This window comes from Oryx dammah, unplaced genomic scaffold (genome assembly GCF_014754425.2).
Source record: "Oryx dammah isolate SB20612 unplaced genomic scaffold, SCBI_Odam_1.1 HiC_scaffold_19, whole genome shotgun sequence".
In the NCBI taxonomy this organism is placed as follows: Eukaryota; Metazoa; Chordata; class Mammalia; order Artiodactyla; family Bovidae; genus Oryx; species Oryx dammah.
The window spans coordinates 15,924,317-15,939,060 of NW_024070203.1; the positions used below are offsets into that span (position 1 = coordinate 15,924,317).

At 50.3% G+C, this 14,744-nt stretch overlaps 1 protein-coding gene across 4 annotated transcripts in view; it reads left to right on the forward strand.

The window, feature by feature from the left end:
* TRAPPC9 (trafficking protein particle complex subunit 9) overlaps positions 1-14,744 on the forward strand; it is a 383,632-nt gene that overhangs the window by 47,393 nt on the left and 321,495 nt on the right. For all 4 annotated transcript variants that reach the window (XM_040261742.1, XM_040261741.1, XM_040261743.1 and 1 more), the window contains 2 exons: positions 2,029-2,245; positions 6,586-6,729. In XM_040261742.1, the coding sequence (XP_040117676.1) occupies positions 2,029-2,245; positions 6,586-6,729 (361 nt within the window). The remainder of the gene's footprint in view (positions 1-2,028; positions 2,246-6,585; positions 6,730-14,744) is intronic.

Consider the following 14,744-nt stretch of genomic DNA (forward strand, 5'->3'; position numbering starts at 1 on the left):
CCTGAACCCCATTTTAGAGAGGAGGAAATAAAGGCCAGGTGTTTGCATGCAGACCTTGTCAGTGCCACCACTGGGCTTCTTCCAGCCTAGTTTGCTGTGGCTGCAAAGTCCAGGCTCTGTAGACCGCATCCTGTAGCTTCTTCCAAACAACCCAGATGACCAAAGTTAATTTTCTTCTTACTAGGAAACCTGAGTGACCACAAGAGAAAGAGGTGGTAAGGAATTGTTTGGGAAACTAGCGAAAAGCCCCATACCTTCCAGCTGTGGGATCTTGCTCCCAGACCAGTGACACTCATCCCGGCACCTCCTGCAGGTCTGATGTTCAGGAACGACTGAGCCGTTTGAGAACATTTCAGCTCGTGACACTGTTGATTAGAACCTGCGGCCTCTTGGTCCCTGGTTAATTTTCTTTTCAAAGCCATTTGCATTTTCTACGGGCTACTCTGCTCGGATGTAAGAATAGCCTCTAAAGTTCTTGATGCAGTTTCTTAATGAGGCTGTTGCTAAGGAAACCTAGCAAAAACCCAGTAGATGTGCACATAATAATGGTAGCCTCGGAACTTTGTCTGTTTAAGCTCAGAATCAGAGGGGTGGGGGACTGAGGAAAGGCTTTCTGAGACAGAAGGGGCCAGTGTAAGGGTGCAGCTCAGGTTAGACAGAACAGCTCCATCCCAGCCAGCAGGGCGCCTGGCCTCAGGATGGTGTGTGTGGTCCTCACGGAGAAAGGAGGGCTTGGATGGAGAGGGAGGAAAGTCAGGGTCTTTGTTGGAGAAGGCAAAGGAGAGGGAACCAGAATTTCTGGTTGAACAGGAGTCAGGAATATGGCTTGAGGTCCTCATATTTGGCGGGGAGGAGTTTTGTGGGGACGTGAGGAGGAGGGAGTCTGTCTTGGAGGGAAGTCCACGCAGTGGAGAAATGGGCAGGACCGGGGCCCCTGCTGGGTGAGCTGCCTGCAGGCTGGGGCGCGGGCCGCCTCCATCCTTACACTGGAACCCCAGGCCTTGGTTTGCAGGCCGGAGCAGTGACTAGACGGGGAGATGGCTGGTGGGAAAGGAAAGCAGAGAGCAGTGCCCGGGGCTGTGCTTGCTATGTTCAGCACCACCAGGCCTGAGCCGCATGGGGTCTGGGGAGGGTGCTCAACCGGAGAAGGATGGTTCAGACTCTCCCACGCAGGACGCACAGCAGCTGTCCACCCCACAGGCCCTCTGGCTCCTGCAGCTCGCTATCTTTCTTCTCGCTTCAGCTCCTGGGGTCCTTTGAGCTGCATCTGCCGTCGCCTCTGTTAATTACCCCTGCTTCACCTGGCCTTGTTTCATTTAAATATTAAGTCCCCATTTTCTCCTCACCCTCATTTTTGTCTTTTTGTCATTGTTGCTAAATTGTGTTAAAAAAATTTTTTTTTATTTATATCCTTTTTAAGAATGAGGCCCAAAGTAAATAAATGTGTACACAGACTGTTACAGACACTTACTGCTTTGTTTGCCTGGTAGTTACACTGCTGTCTTGTAGTTGTGCTTAAGAAACAGAAACTGTCATCACTCCATCATAGGGTGGTTGGTTGGGTTAGGTGGTGGATGAAAGAAAACTTCTTGTAAGCCATGCAGGCCAAGGTCGGTGTGGTTATTATTGACATTTCATTTTCTTTTTCACTGGTTCTATATATTTGTGTTTTGAGAAGTCATGTGTTTTAAAATTCCTGCCCAAATTCCAGTGTCTTTCCCTTTCTTTTTCTCTTTCCCTTTGCTGCGTCTTAACGTTCTAAGTAGCAGATGCCTTTGTCCCAGAGAATACGGGCCTTCTTAGCAAGAGGACAGGGTGAGCATGGAGACATGGGGTGCAGAGAATGCCTTGGCACTTCCACGTGGAGCCGCGTCCATGCCTCTCTGCCTCCTACTGTGTCAGCACACTGACGCGGCTTCCCCTTGCCTTCATGTTTCATTGGGTCCCTGTTTTGCGGAAAGCTGTCTGTTTCCCTTTTTCACTTGGAAGGTTCTCTCACGTGCTTTATCCTTCCCTCCGGTGCCTCAGCTCTCCGAGGAGGAGAAGATCCAGCGCTACAGCATCCTCTCCGAGCTCTACGAGTTGATCGGCTTCCACCGCAAGTCCGCCTTCTTCAAGCGCGTAGCTGCCATGCAGTGCGTGGCCCCGAGCATCTCAGAGCCTGGCTGGAGGGCCTGCTACAAGCTGCTCCTGGAGACGCTTCCTGGCTACAGCCTGTCGCTGGATCCACAGGACTTCAACAAGGGTACTGGAGCCGAGAGTTACTTCACCCCAATTAATGCGGAATGAAAAATTAAACAGGAGACCTGCTGTTTGTCTGTGTTGGATGGTGTTGGTGGTCAGGCTCATACTGTTGGTCGGGTGATTTTGAACCTGAACTCGGCCCCTGGCTTTGGTGCCCGCCACTGGTGGTGTCTTAAGTGCAAGGGGTTGGGTGGAACTGGAGGTCAGTTGCCAGCAGGCGTTTCTTGATTCTTGCTTTGTGCTGGACACTGTGCCACGTGTTGAGGACACTCAGCCGTGTCTGATTTCAACCAGTGGCACTTTCTTCCCAGATCTTTCAGCATCTCACCCAAACAGAAATCACAACAGGTTTTTTTCACCTGCCCTGTCACCTGCTCTTCCTCTGATTACTTTTTCCTCTGTGTTCCCCCAAGAGATGAGGTGGATTCTAAGGTTTATGAGCACATGTTTCATGGTTGACACTTTTGGATGGACCCTGAGTTCTGGATGCGTTAATGCGAGCCTGTGGTTTAAGCCCAGCGTGTCTCTTTGGCAGTGGAAACCTCAGGGCGCTGTGGGCCCCTGACTGGCCTCCTGGGGTTGCTTTGACTCCCTCCACCGTGGTCACGGACTGTCCTTGGCTTCCCGGAGCCCCGAGACTGTGTGGTGTTGAACCGAATGTCATCTCAGAGCCCGAGGCCTGAAGGGACCCTCAGCCAGAAGCCAGAACCTCCCTGTGGGGCCTGTCCCTGCTGACGGCCCCCTTGGTTGGCCCTCTGTGTGACCCTGCTGCCCTTGGCTCTGAGCCTGTCACCTCCTGGGCTGGGGCCGGGGGTGGGTGTATGCTGAGACGGAGCCTGTGTGATGGAGGAGCCTCAAGTGATTCCGAGAAGGCCGATCTGGCCCCTCCCCTCTCCTTACAGATGGGGGACTGGGGTGGGCCCTGCTTGGTGGTCTTTGTGCTGGGGGCTCTCCTCACCTGTGGAGTCAGGAAGGGGATGCTGAGAGGGGGCTGTGGGTCCAGGTGGCCCAGGAACCCCTTTTGTGTGCTTTTGGGAGACTTCAGTACAGAGCGCGGGGGCTTTCCAGCGACTCCTGCTGTGATCCCTGGACATCCCTGCAGGCTGACTGCGGAGTGAGTGCGCCCTGGGCTTCGTGCGGCGACTGCTGTGGACTCGGTCCAAGGGCCGCTGCCGGCTCCCCCCGCCCTCCCCTCCTCCGGACGCCCCTCTCTGCCCTCACCTGCTGCGCCGGGCCTCCTGCAGGTCTCCACTGAGTGTCCCCGTCGTCCCACACCTACACACAGTCCTTCTATTTTCCTCGTCACTGACTTCCGTCCCTCTTTTGTAGCATTTCCCATGAATTGTAAGTACATTAAGACACTGGGCAATGGCTTAGCACCCATCTCCCTCCTTAGGGTGTGTGCCCGTGAGGACGGAGACCCTGCCCCTCCCAGCGTCCCCTTGCAGGTGTCTCTGCAAACACATGCACCGAGGGCCCAAAACTGGTGAGCAGCTTCGATGACATGTGCTTGTTGCCATCTATTAAGCAGAGTTTGTTTCTTGATCTTAATTTTTAAATCACTGGAACAAAACATGTTTCTTTTGAAAAATGAAGCAAACAAGCACACCTCCCTGTATTTGGCGCTTTTTACCCAGCCTTCTATTAATATTTTGGGAGGGGACATTCACCATCGTTTTGTGAAAGAGGTTGGGGAGGTGAGGTAAGAGATTGAATAAAGTAAAAATGATGGAAGTCAGCTGGCTGTATTTTTTTTAAATAAGAAATGTTACCTTAAACCCCATCTTCACTATTGCTCTGGACCACTTTAAACATTTCTCAGAGAATTAAGTGGAAATCTACTAACACCCTATACTTGTGAATAAAAGGGAGGTTGTCTTTATTCTTAGCACCTGAAATGTTTTTCTGTTTCTTGAAATGAAGATTTTCCTTGGGTAGTTATGGAAAGTTGAGATAGGAACACAGAAGGGCACTGTGTGTATTTGTCAGCTTAACAGCCTGCTTATTATCACTTTAACCTTGTTTGTTTTCTATGTACGAAGATTTTTTTGATCATACCTTCTGCTTATCCTTTTCCTGAACGAGGGATTAAATTTTCCCCAGAAACTCTCAGGAAAGAGAGTGGCATACGAGTTTGCCTTAAAAGGCTGCAGTTGATGTAATAAACTCTCACATTGGTGAAATTTTCGAATACAAGAATGTTGAAAATTTTCTCACTGGCTCATATGCTGCGAGTCTGACTTAAGGATAAAAAGATTCAGATTTTTATATGAGCAATTTGAACCGCATAGAAATTATGACTTGCATGCTATTCGGTGTTAAGAAAATTTATGCTCTTATCATAATTGCCCGTGGTGGGAACTGGATCCTTACCTATTAAAAGAAAACCTACAAAGTGACATGTGCCCATTATTGACATGGTGTGCTAGAGGCGGGCTAAGTTGGGTCATTTATAAATCCAGGCTGGGTTAGTCGTGACGTGGATCTCAGCCTCTTCATCCTTTCCAGAATCTCTTTTGCGTCAGCCTGTGGTCTTCTGGTAACGTGGAAACACTGAGGGCGCTTGTTCTTCTCTCCTTCCCTCTTGTGGTTTGAAAGGGTTTCTGTAAGATAGAGTGGTAGGATATCAAGGTTTTTGTGTGTGGGCAGGTCTGGTCCACTCTAAGACTCTCAATAATTATTGTTATTCAGCAACTTAAAAATTATTATGAAATAATTAAAATATATACCAATTAGAATAGTACAATGAGCCCATCACCCATATTTTAAAATAATTAGATTTGGCCATATCTGCTTTATTCATACCTTTCTTTTTCTTTTAAGAATTTGTTATTTGTTGAAATATTTTTACATCAAATCCTAGAAATCATGTCCTTTTACCCTATATACTTAAGTAGGCATGTATGAAAAACAGGCTTTCATCAGGCTTTCAACCTGACCCACTAGCCTGTTAAGCGCCAGCTGTGTGTCAGGCCTCTTACTGGGGTACCTGGGTGAATACGACACCATCCTGGCTCCCGAGGAAGTTACGGACTGATGAAAGAAACTGAGACACGAGCTTCCAGGCACTCAGTGTACCTGCCGAAGAATGCCGGTGAAACAAGATAGTGCAGGATTTGGTGGAAATCCACAGAAGGGACCGGTCAGCCCTGCAGGGAGGGCGGTGGGAGAGATGGTCAGTGGGGCTAGGAGAGGGGGTATCCTTTGCTTGGAGTCTTAAATCTTACCCCTAGGCCTTTCTGCCAGCCCCCCAGGCTCCCTGGACACACAACACTGGGTGGTAACTGATTGTGATTCCTGTCCCTACATCTTCATGAAGAAGTTTAAGGTGGAAAATATTTAAAAGCACTAACTGTTTCCCAAAGGGACACAAATAATTATCTCTGAAATCTTGTGTGTTTTTTTTTAAACTTTTTGTTTTACATTGAAACAATGTAAAACATTAACGGGCTTCGCAGGTGCTCACGGGTAAAGAATCTGCCTGCCAGCGCAGGAGACATGAGTTTGATCCCAGGAAGACCCCCTGGAGGAGGAAATGGCAACCCACTCCAGTCTTCTTGCCAGGAGAACCCTATGGACAGAGGAGCCTGGCGGGCTACAGTCCACTGGGTCACAGAGTCAGACAGGACTGAGTGACTGAGCATGCATGCACGCGTAGTCAGCTGACAGTGTTGAGATAGTTTCGGGTGAACAGCATAGGGACTCAGCTGTGCATTAAATCCTGGGAACCTGAAGAGGTGCTTTCTGATGGCTGTGCAGCCGATCTCTTCCACCTCTAATTTCAGACACACTAAGTCATTTTGGAGGGAGCAGCCACAGTTTGTTGGTAACCATTGTTTTCTCATTTAGCTTTCCACTTTTCTGTTTTTATACTTTAGAGAAATGTGCTTTTTAAATTTTATGTGTTTGGTTGTTGTTAATGAAGGCTCGTCAAATACTAGTATTTTCTTGGGGGAAAAAAGTATGCTGTAACTCAAATACATACTACTGAAAATATAATCTTTTGTCCTAACCTTATTATGAGTGTTTCAGAATGGGTTGTTTTAGAGATTGTGTGTCTTTGCAGAAGAGAGAAAATAAAAAACTTTTTTTTTTTTTTTAATGTGTATCATGTGAGCATTCTTCTCCAGGATAAATCGGGAAGTGCTTCTCTGCCCTCCGAGCTTGGCGGTTGAGACAGTGTCTGGGAATCACTGTCTCACACAGTAGCTGTGGCTCCCGAGGGGCCCTGGCGCTGCCCCATGGCCCGTGCGCCCCGATGCCCGTGCGCCCCAATGCCCATGTACCCTGACGCCCGTGTGCCCCGAGGCCCGCTCTGACGTCCTGTGGCTTACCTCGCAGGCACGCACCGAGGCTGGGCTGCCGTCCAGATGCGTCTGCTGCACGAGCTGGTGTACGCGTCCCGGAGAATGGGGAACCCTGCCCTCTCTGTCAGGCACCTGTCCTTCCTGCTGCAGACCATGCTGGACTTCTTGTCAGACCAAGGTGAGTGGGGTCAGACTCCGGTTGTTTCCCAGGAGAGGGGGACGGTGCCGTCTTGATGGCAGCCCCGTTGGCACCAGCTCGGGATGGGGTGGGCGGTGTCCCCAGCTCTCCCCGACCTCCGGGCCTGCTCCTCCCTGAGTGCCTCTCACTGCCCCACACTGCTGCTCTTTTTGCTGCGCTTGGCCTCCGGCATGGCCTACCCTCGCCTTTGCCCACACGTTATAAAACGTAAACATCAGAGTGTAACATTTACATGGAGAAGTGCACGACTCACAAGACCTCTGCTCGGTGAGTTTTCAGAATGACCACGTGGTACCCGGCTCACAGATGGGGCATGAGCCCGGAGCCCAGTGCCCCTCTGTGCCCCTCTGGTCGCTTCTCCCCTCGTGGGCAGCATCTTTCTAGGCTCCTGGGGGATTGTGGGTGTCTTTGCCCACAGGTCAGGGCAGCTTTCTTCTTAGTCCTTTCCTCCAGCATCTTCTCGTTTCGCACACTTCCTGGGTGCCCACGTGTGTTTTGGGTTTCGCATGCAGTCATCTATCTCCAGCCCTGGTCCCACCGTGTCGCCGTCCCCAGGGAGTCGGTCCTGCCTGGAGTCAGTCCCCAGGGAGTCGTCATTGTCTGCGACTGCACCGCCCTCTGTCCCAGGGGCCCCAGCGAGGCCTCAGGCGGCTCAGTCACTGCTGGTCTCCGCCAGCATCCCGGTGTCCTCGCCTCCTTACAGAGAGTGGGGATTCTCCGTGGCCACGTCAGTGTGGGTGTCCTTCCCTCAGCTCCTGGAGCTGTGTCTTCCAGGTCCTGAGAGCGCTCAGCACCCTCAGTGCTGTTTGTACGCTTCTCCATGTGGGGTAGCTCTCGTTTTTCGTTTAGGACTTCTGGTGGCCCGAGGGGTCCCTGTGGGCAGCTGCCCCTTGGGGCATCTGTGGTCTCTGCTGGTTGAGCGTTGCCCGTGGGTGGCGTGTGTCTCTGTGCTGCAGTGGGCTCGGTGGCGTGGAGCGCCTGCACGTGGCCTCTCTGAAGTGGGAGGCAGGGGAGAGGCCGAGGCAGGGCCCTGGGGTCCGGGAGGCTGACCCAAGCTGGGTGGGCCTCTCTGTGGCTCGTGGGGGTGGGTTTTTGCTTGTTAAGGGTGCCACTCCCCTGCCACTGGGCCCCTGCGGCTTCTGGCGCCTCCCAGGCCGGCAGCTCTGAAGACGTGTTGCCCGGCGCCGCCCGCAGGCTGAGCGGCCCCTGCTCTCAGCCTCAGGTTCTGAGTGGCCCCGGGGCCCGGCCCCTCTCCCGCTCGTCCCGGTTCGCTCGGTACCCCGCCCCCACAGGGCCCACGGGGGTGACGGTCTCCCACGCCGGTGGACCGTGAGCCACGCGATGTGGCCCCCCGCGCCTTCCCTGGGCTGCTCCCCGCCCCCCACACCGTGTCGTCCGCCTCCGCCTGGACGTTTCCCCGCAGATACACCGGATACACATCTTTGCCCGGGCGGGCCTCTGTCCTTGCCTCCCCGCCCCCTCATCCCTCCCCCGCCGCCCCGCTCCTGTCAGCAAACTCCCCTGCATCTGCGCTTCCCCTGGGCCGCCTTCTCACCTTCTGACCTGTCCTGGGGGGCCCGTCCTCCTGCAGTCGGGTCCCCCCTTGTGCGCGGCCTTTGTCGCAGATCCCCAGGAGAGGAGGACGTTGCTGACCATTCGAGGTCCTGTTAATCAGTGATCTGAAGATGCTGGTCCAGGGGAGAGAAGCTCGGGACATCTGACCCTGGTGAACAGACTGCCACCTCCTGAGGCCCGTGGGTAGTGGTGTTAGATGAGGCCTGAAGTCAGAGCGCCACAGGCTCTTCCCACTCACCTGAACTCTAATTACCATGACCTCAGATCAGCAATTAAACTCTTTCTGAACCTTCATTTTCTCATTTGTACAACTCAGATGTTAGAAACTGTGGGGTAGTTTGTTACTGTTTTAATGGTAGATATTTTAATTGCTTGGGTGACCTTCTAGAGCGCGCATGGCACCATCCACTGAGTTGGTAATTAGCATTTCTAAAGATCACTGTGTTGAAATGGAATATGGGACGGAGGACTGGCCGCCTCCTTGCGTGTGGACCTGTCTGGGTGTTTACAGGTAGAGACGGCACAATCTGGGGTTCTCCCCCCACCCCACCCCTCACGGGTCTCCCTCCAGTCTGTGCTAGTGTTCCTGAACTCATAGGAGGAGTTCTGGGGCCAATGATTCTTCTTTTTTATGACAAATTTTATTAGAAATTGTCCCTAACAGTACCAGAGACATTGATGTAGAGTTTGAATATTGTTTCAGGTAAAGTGAGGGTGGATACAAGCAGTATTTCTAATTAATATATTTTCAGATAATGTGATTTTAAATGTGTGCATTAAAGATGTAATGAATATTAATGACCTTGTTTATAAAACAGACTCACAGACACAGAAAACAGCCTATGGTTACCAAAAGGGAAAGGAGACGGGGATAAAGCCATGAACTAGATAAACAACTAGGTCCTACCCCATAAATAGCACAGGGTACTATATTCAGTATCTTATAATAAACTACAATGAAAAGGAAAAGAATATGATAAATGTTAAAAAATAAATGTCTTACTGTCTTATCTGTTTTGAAAGGTTTGTATGTTCTGATTTACAGGGTTTTTTAATTTTTCCTTAAGGAGAACCACTTTGAGTAATAAACAGAACTCCATTTATAACATAATAAACCTTCTATGAATCTCTTCACAGTCCAAAGGACAAAACCTCTGACTTTGTTAGAATTTACATTTACCCTTAAATATGCTAAAATCCATCCATGTCAGCTTTGAAATTTTAATCTTACCTGATACTGTGAAATAGGGCAGTGCTCAGTGGGTGGTCAGATCCCTAATTCTTGCTGTTCAGCCACTTTTCTCGATCTTGCTGATTCTGTACGTTAGTGTGTTCGGTGCATTTGTAATAATCTTTTAAGATGAAGGGGAATTTTTTGCTCATTGCTTGCCTGAAATCCTGGCTTGTGTTCCTCTTTTTAAACAAAAAACACACTCCAAAAATCCACCCAAGTTCAACTAGTAAAACTCCTTTAAGGATCGTCTTTCCTGGTGGATCCACAGTACGGGTCATCCAGAGGTGCATACTCTGGGCGGTGCTGGGACCAGGGGTTGACATGAGGAGCATGGGACGTGGGAGGGTGCTGTGGTTGTGGCCCAGAGGAGTCGCTGTAAGTAAGGATGTAGGAACATCTCAGAGGACTGGCAGTTCTTTTCAGAGGTGGAAGGGTGGTTTGGGTAGTGGTCCCTGAAAAAGATGACCTTGATCTTGAGGAGCAAATTGGTGTTTACCAGACCAGACTGAGCAGAAGGAGTAGCTTCAGGTAGGAGGACTTTCTCCAGTTCTGGTGGAATTAGGAGGTTGGGCTTTTTTGGGGAATGTAGGACACAGTGGTTTGGGTGATTCTGTTGCCTGGGATTCTGGGGAGGAAAGTGGGTGATGAGCAGTTGTGACTCGTGCCCCTGCAGTTCTGCTCTTAGGCACATGCTCCCGAGGTTTGGAAACACACATGTACACAAAGACGCGTGAGCACAGTGTCATCATCCCTTGGAGCCAAAGAGTGGGAACTGTCCGTTGATGCCTATTGACTAGCGGATGAAGGAAGCGTGGTGTGTCCACCTGGGTTTCTTGTCCTTCTCCTGTCCCTTGTGCCTCCCTGCTTCCTGCTTTCCTTCTTCCCTTTGGCTGACACTTGCTCATCCTCCACAGCTCGGTGTGGACACCACTTCTTGATCCCATAAGACTAGCTTGCATTCCTTCAGAGTGTCCCCACTGGAGTGGTGTGTGCTTAGCCATCGAGCACTTGCGCCCACTGTATTTCAATCATTTACTGACTTGACAAGCTCCCCACCCAGGCTGTGCAATTTATAGATGGCTCAGACAGTAAAGAATCTCCTGGTAATGCGAGAGACCTGGGCTTGATCCCTGGGTGGGAAGATCCCCTGGAGAAGGGCACGGCAACCTATTCCAGTGTTCTTGCCTGGAGCATTCCATGGACAGAGGAGCCTGGTGGGCTACAGTCCTTGGGGTCGCAAAGAGTAGGACACAACTGAGCAACTAACACACAGCATGCAGGCTGCAAGCTCTCTGAAGGTCGGTATATGTCTGACTTGCTGTTTGTCTTGTCTCTAGTGGTTTGTACTGGCATCCATATATGGCTGAATGCATTAATGATGCACTTTTTAAAATGCGTAATTTTTTAAAAGGGAAAAGCAATAATAAATGCTTTTCCTTTTTTAAAAAATAACTGTATTGAGACTTAATTTGAAGACCACACAATTCATCGATTTAAAATGTGCACTTCAGCTTTTCTGTGTATTCACAGACGTGCAGCCATTATCATGGTCAATTTTAAAACATATCATCACCTTGAAAAGAAGCCCTGTTAGTGGTTAGTTTTAGCCCCTGTGGCTAGTGAGTGATGTACTTCAGTACTCATATCCTGTTGAATGTGTTAAAAATGAATACTTTCATTTGCATTCTTTCTTTTTTGGGTTGGTTTTTACTGTCATAAGGAATGCTCTGGTGAGCCTCTTCAGCTCTTTGAGCAGGAGAGAGATTTTGTCAGGAGAGGGATTATTGGGTCTGCTGTTCTGAGCTTTTGCATTGCTGTTGAGACATGTCAGAATCGCCTTCTAAGAGGTCTGCTCTCATTATACCGCCCTTGACACTGTTGCTAATTGAATATGTAGACAGTGTTGCCTTACTGTTTTAATTTATATTTTCTGGGCAACTTGCGAGGTTGGATGTTCGTTCTGTGTGCCCGTTTACTAATTGTATCTCTCTTATGCAAGGCTCTTTTACAGTCTGCTGGTTGCTTCCCTGTCGCTTGCCTCATTTGATTCTCATTTCTTGGGAGGCAGGTGGTGTCCAGGCCACTGTGCGGAGGTCTGTAACACTTTGAGATGCTAATTAAGCCCTTTGCCTAAGGTCTCCCAGGTACTCAGGGCAAAGCCACGCCTGGAAGCCAACTCTTGGCCGCAGTCCAGAGGATGCCAACTGTGACACATTGTCCTGTGCTGTAACATACCAGGGTGGTGGACAGCAGGTTTGAAAGAGTTAAGACACCTCCCGAAAGTGCTTCACCTGTTTCTGAACTCAAGCTGAAAGCAGTAGGACTGTCTGTTGTGAGCGCTTTATGATGAATCTCCACAGCATAATATGAAGTTTGAAACTGTTGCTGGAACTTTGAGAAGAACTTCTGACATTACAGAGGATCAGCTCAGCCCAATGCGTGTGAGTTTAACAGTGAGTGTAAAGCTCACAGCATGTGACCCTCATTGGCCGTCCTTTGGTTTCTTGAACACGTCAGGGTTTTCGTTTTCGGTTTTCTCCCCCGTCTCAGGACATCGCTCTCTTACCTGTATTTTACGTGGCCGGCCTTCCTGCCTTGGGTTCCAGGTGGGTCTGTGCTGGGACCTCCCCATCCCCATCATCTGTCCCTTCCTGGTCATGTCCTGACTTTTCCTCAAGGTGGGCAGTTTCTATGGCTGACCCTCCAGTTCTCTTTCTGATAAATCCTCTCCAGGAGAGTCGGGTCCTAACAGGGCAGCAAGGCTGAGTTATGGGTGAGGGGCTGAGCTGCCTGGGAAGAGGAAAAGTGAAAGTGAAGTTGCTCAGTCATGTCTGACTCTTTGTGACCCCACGGGCTGTAGCTTACCAGGTTCTACCGTCCATGGGATTTTCCAGGCAAGAATACTGGAGTGAGTTGCCATTTCTTTCTCCAGATCTTCCCAGTCCAGGGATTGAACCTGGGTCTCCCGCATTGTAGGCAGACACTTTACCGTCTGAGCTACCAGGGAAGTCCCTGGGAAGAGGGGGGTTTCCTCTTTTGCACTGGGAGGTGTCATTTGCGTTTTGTAGGAAGGAACAAGGCAGCTAAATGCAGCTGCTGTTCAGTTGCTCCATCATGTCTGACTCTTTGTGATCCCGGGGACTGTAGCATGCCCGGCTTCCCTGTCCTTCACCATCTCCCAGAGCTTGCTCAAACTCATGTCTGTTGAGTCAGTGATGCCATCCAACCGTCTCACCCTCTGTCGCCCCCTCTTGCCCTGCATCTTTCCCAGCCTCAGGGCCTTTTCCGATGAGTCTGCTCTTTGCATCAGTCGGGTCAGTATAGCACAGTTCAGCACCATGTTGCTCAAAATACCAGGGGTGCCCCCCCACAGAGGCACACTGTGGGGTTGGGGGGTTACCAGCTCTTTCCTGCAGGCCCTGCTTCCTCAGTGCCCCCCACGAGGCTGCCATGTTTTTCTCCTGAGCCCCAAGTACTTGGGGGCCTAGAGATGGGGGAGAAGTCCTTCCCAGGCGCTGCTCCAGGCAGCCCTCCTTCAAGCCCCAGCTCCGCACCCAGGCCACGCCACTCTGGTTATGGTCAGTGATGCCCTGGGGTCACTTCTCCCGCTCCGGGCTCGCCCTGTCCTGCAGCTGTCCTCTGCCACTGTCTGCATCCTGGTGGCTCTGTCCTTCCCACGGAGGCCAGTCAGCACCATCCTTCTCTTTTCTGTCCGTGCCTCCTGCTGGGGACCCCTCAGGCCCTGGGCTCCAGGAGCTGTCTGCAGACGAGCGCCAACCTCGGAGCAGGAGGAAGAGAGGCTGCGTCTCAGACAGAGGCACAGGTCATCTTTCGAGACGCATCTCCCACAAGTTGTTTTAGCTGCTCAGTCGTGTCCGACTCTTCGCGACCCTGTGGACAGTGTAGCTCGCTTGCCACGGCCGTCTGTCTGTGGGATTTCCCAGGCAAGAATACTGGAGTGGACTGCCATTTCCTTCTCCAAGCGTTATTTTCTTTCAAAATATATTTCCCACAAGGGCTAAGCCTTATTTGAACCAAATAGCCAAATCCACACCCAAAGACAAAGGCCGTAATTTTTGTATTGTTCCGGTGATAGGTATTCCTCAGCTTCCTGCTTTCCATTCCTGACATGTTCATTCTCTTGCGTTTTCCCCCAGATGGTATACATGGTTTTTTCGGGGGTTTTGGGTTAATATGCTCCATCTTTCACCTGGGTGGAGGAGACGGGAGGCTGAGCGCATGAATTGTTATGTCACTGAGGCCGGGTGGGAGCTCTTCAATAAAGGGCTGTAATTTGTTTCCATTGCAGTTTATATAGTCTCTTTTGTTTGTTCAGAAATAGGCAGAAGGAGTTGAACAAAAACCCAGAAGAAATGAAGAGAAGCTTCTGACTTCGTTTTAGTTGTGTGTTGAGATAAATGCCCTGGAGGGCAGCATAATAAGTACCTGCTAATAAAATGCATTCTCAGTAGGAAAAAATCATACATGTAAAATAATGAGGTGAAGAAAAACTATCAGTATGTCAAAAGCCCAAATATATTAGTGCATTTTTACTAGTTATGGGAAAAATACTAATTTGCCAAGTTTTTGGCGAACCAAAATAGAACGTCCTGGGGTGGCGTTGAGAAGGGCCTTCTGTACCTTCTCGAAGCATTTTAGTCCCATGGGGTTTGGTGGTCTGGACGGTGTGTGCTCTCCAGTAGTGGAGTGCGGGCCTACTTCCCCACCTGCTGCATGAAGTGCCAGCGTGCACTCTCCGGGGCAGGCTGCCGTCCTGGTCTGGGGTGTGGCGACACCTTCTACGGCATCTCTTTGCCTCTCAAGTCACTCTCTCTCTTCTGTCTTCCACGCGGATCATAAAGTGATCTACCCAAAGCTGATGTTTATCCATAGTGATCCATGCCTAAAGGCGGGACAGCTGGAATGGAGACTTTTTACCCCGCCAGGCCCCAGCCTAGCACAAAGTCTGGCTCACAGGGGCTCAGTACCTGCTGGGTAAAGGGAATTGCTTGTTTTCTCTGCATTGTGTTCTCATTGGGAAAGTGAGGATCACGTCTGCCTTGCTCTGCTGGTTTAGGTGGTGGAGACATGTTTATAAAAGCCTGAAACGTAATATATGCTTAGTACGTCATAATTGTTATCACTTGTGTTGATTTGTTTCTGGCTTCTGAAGTGTTTTAACATA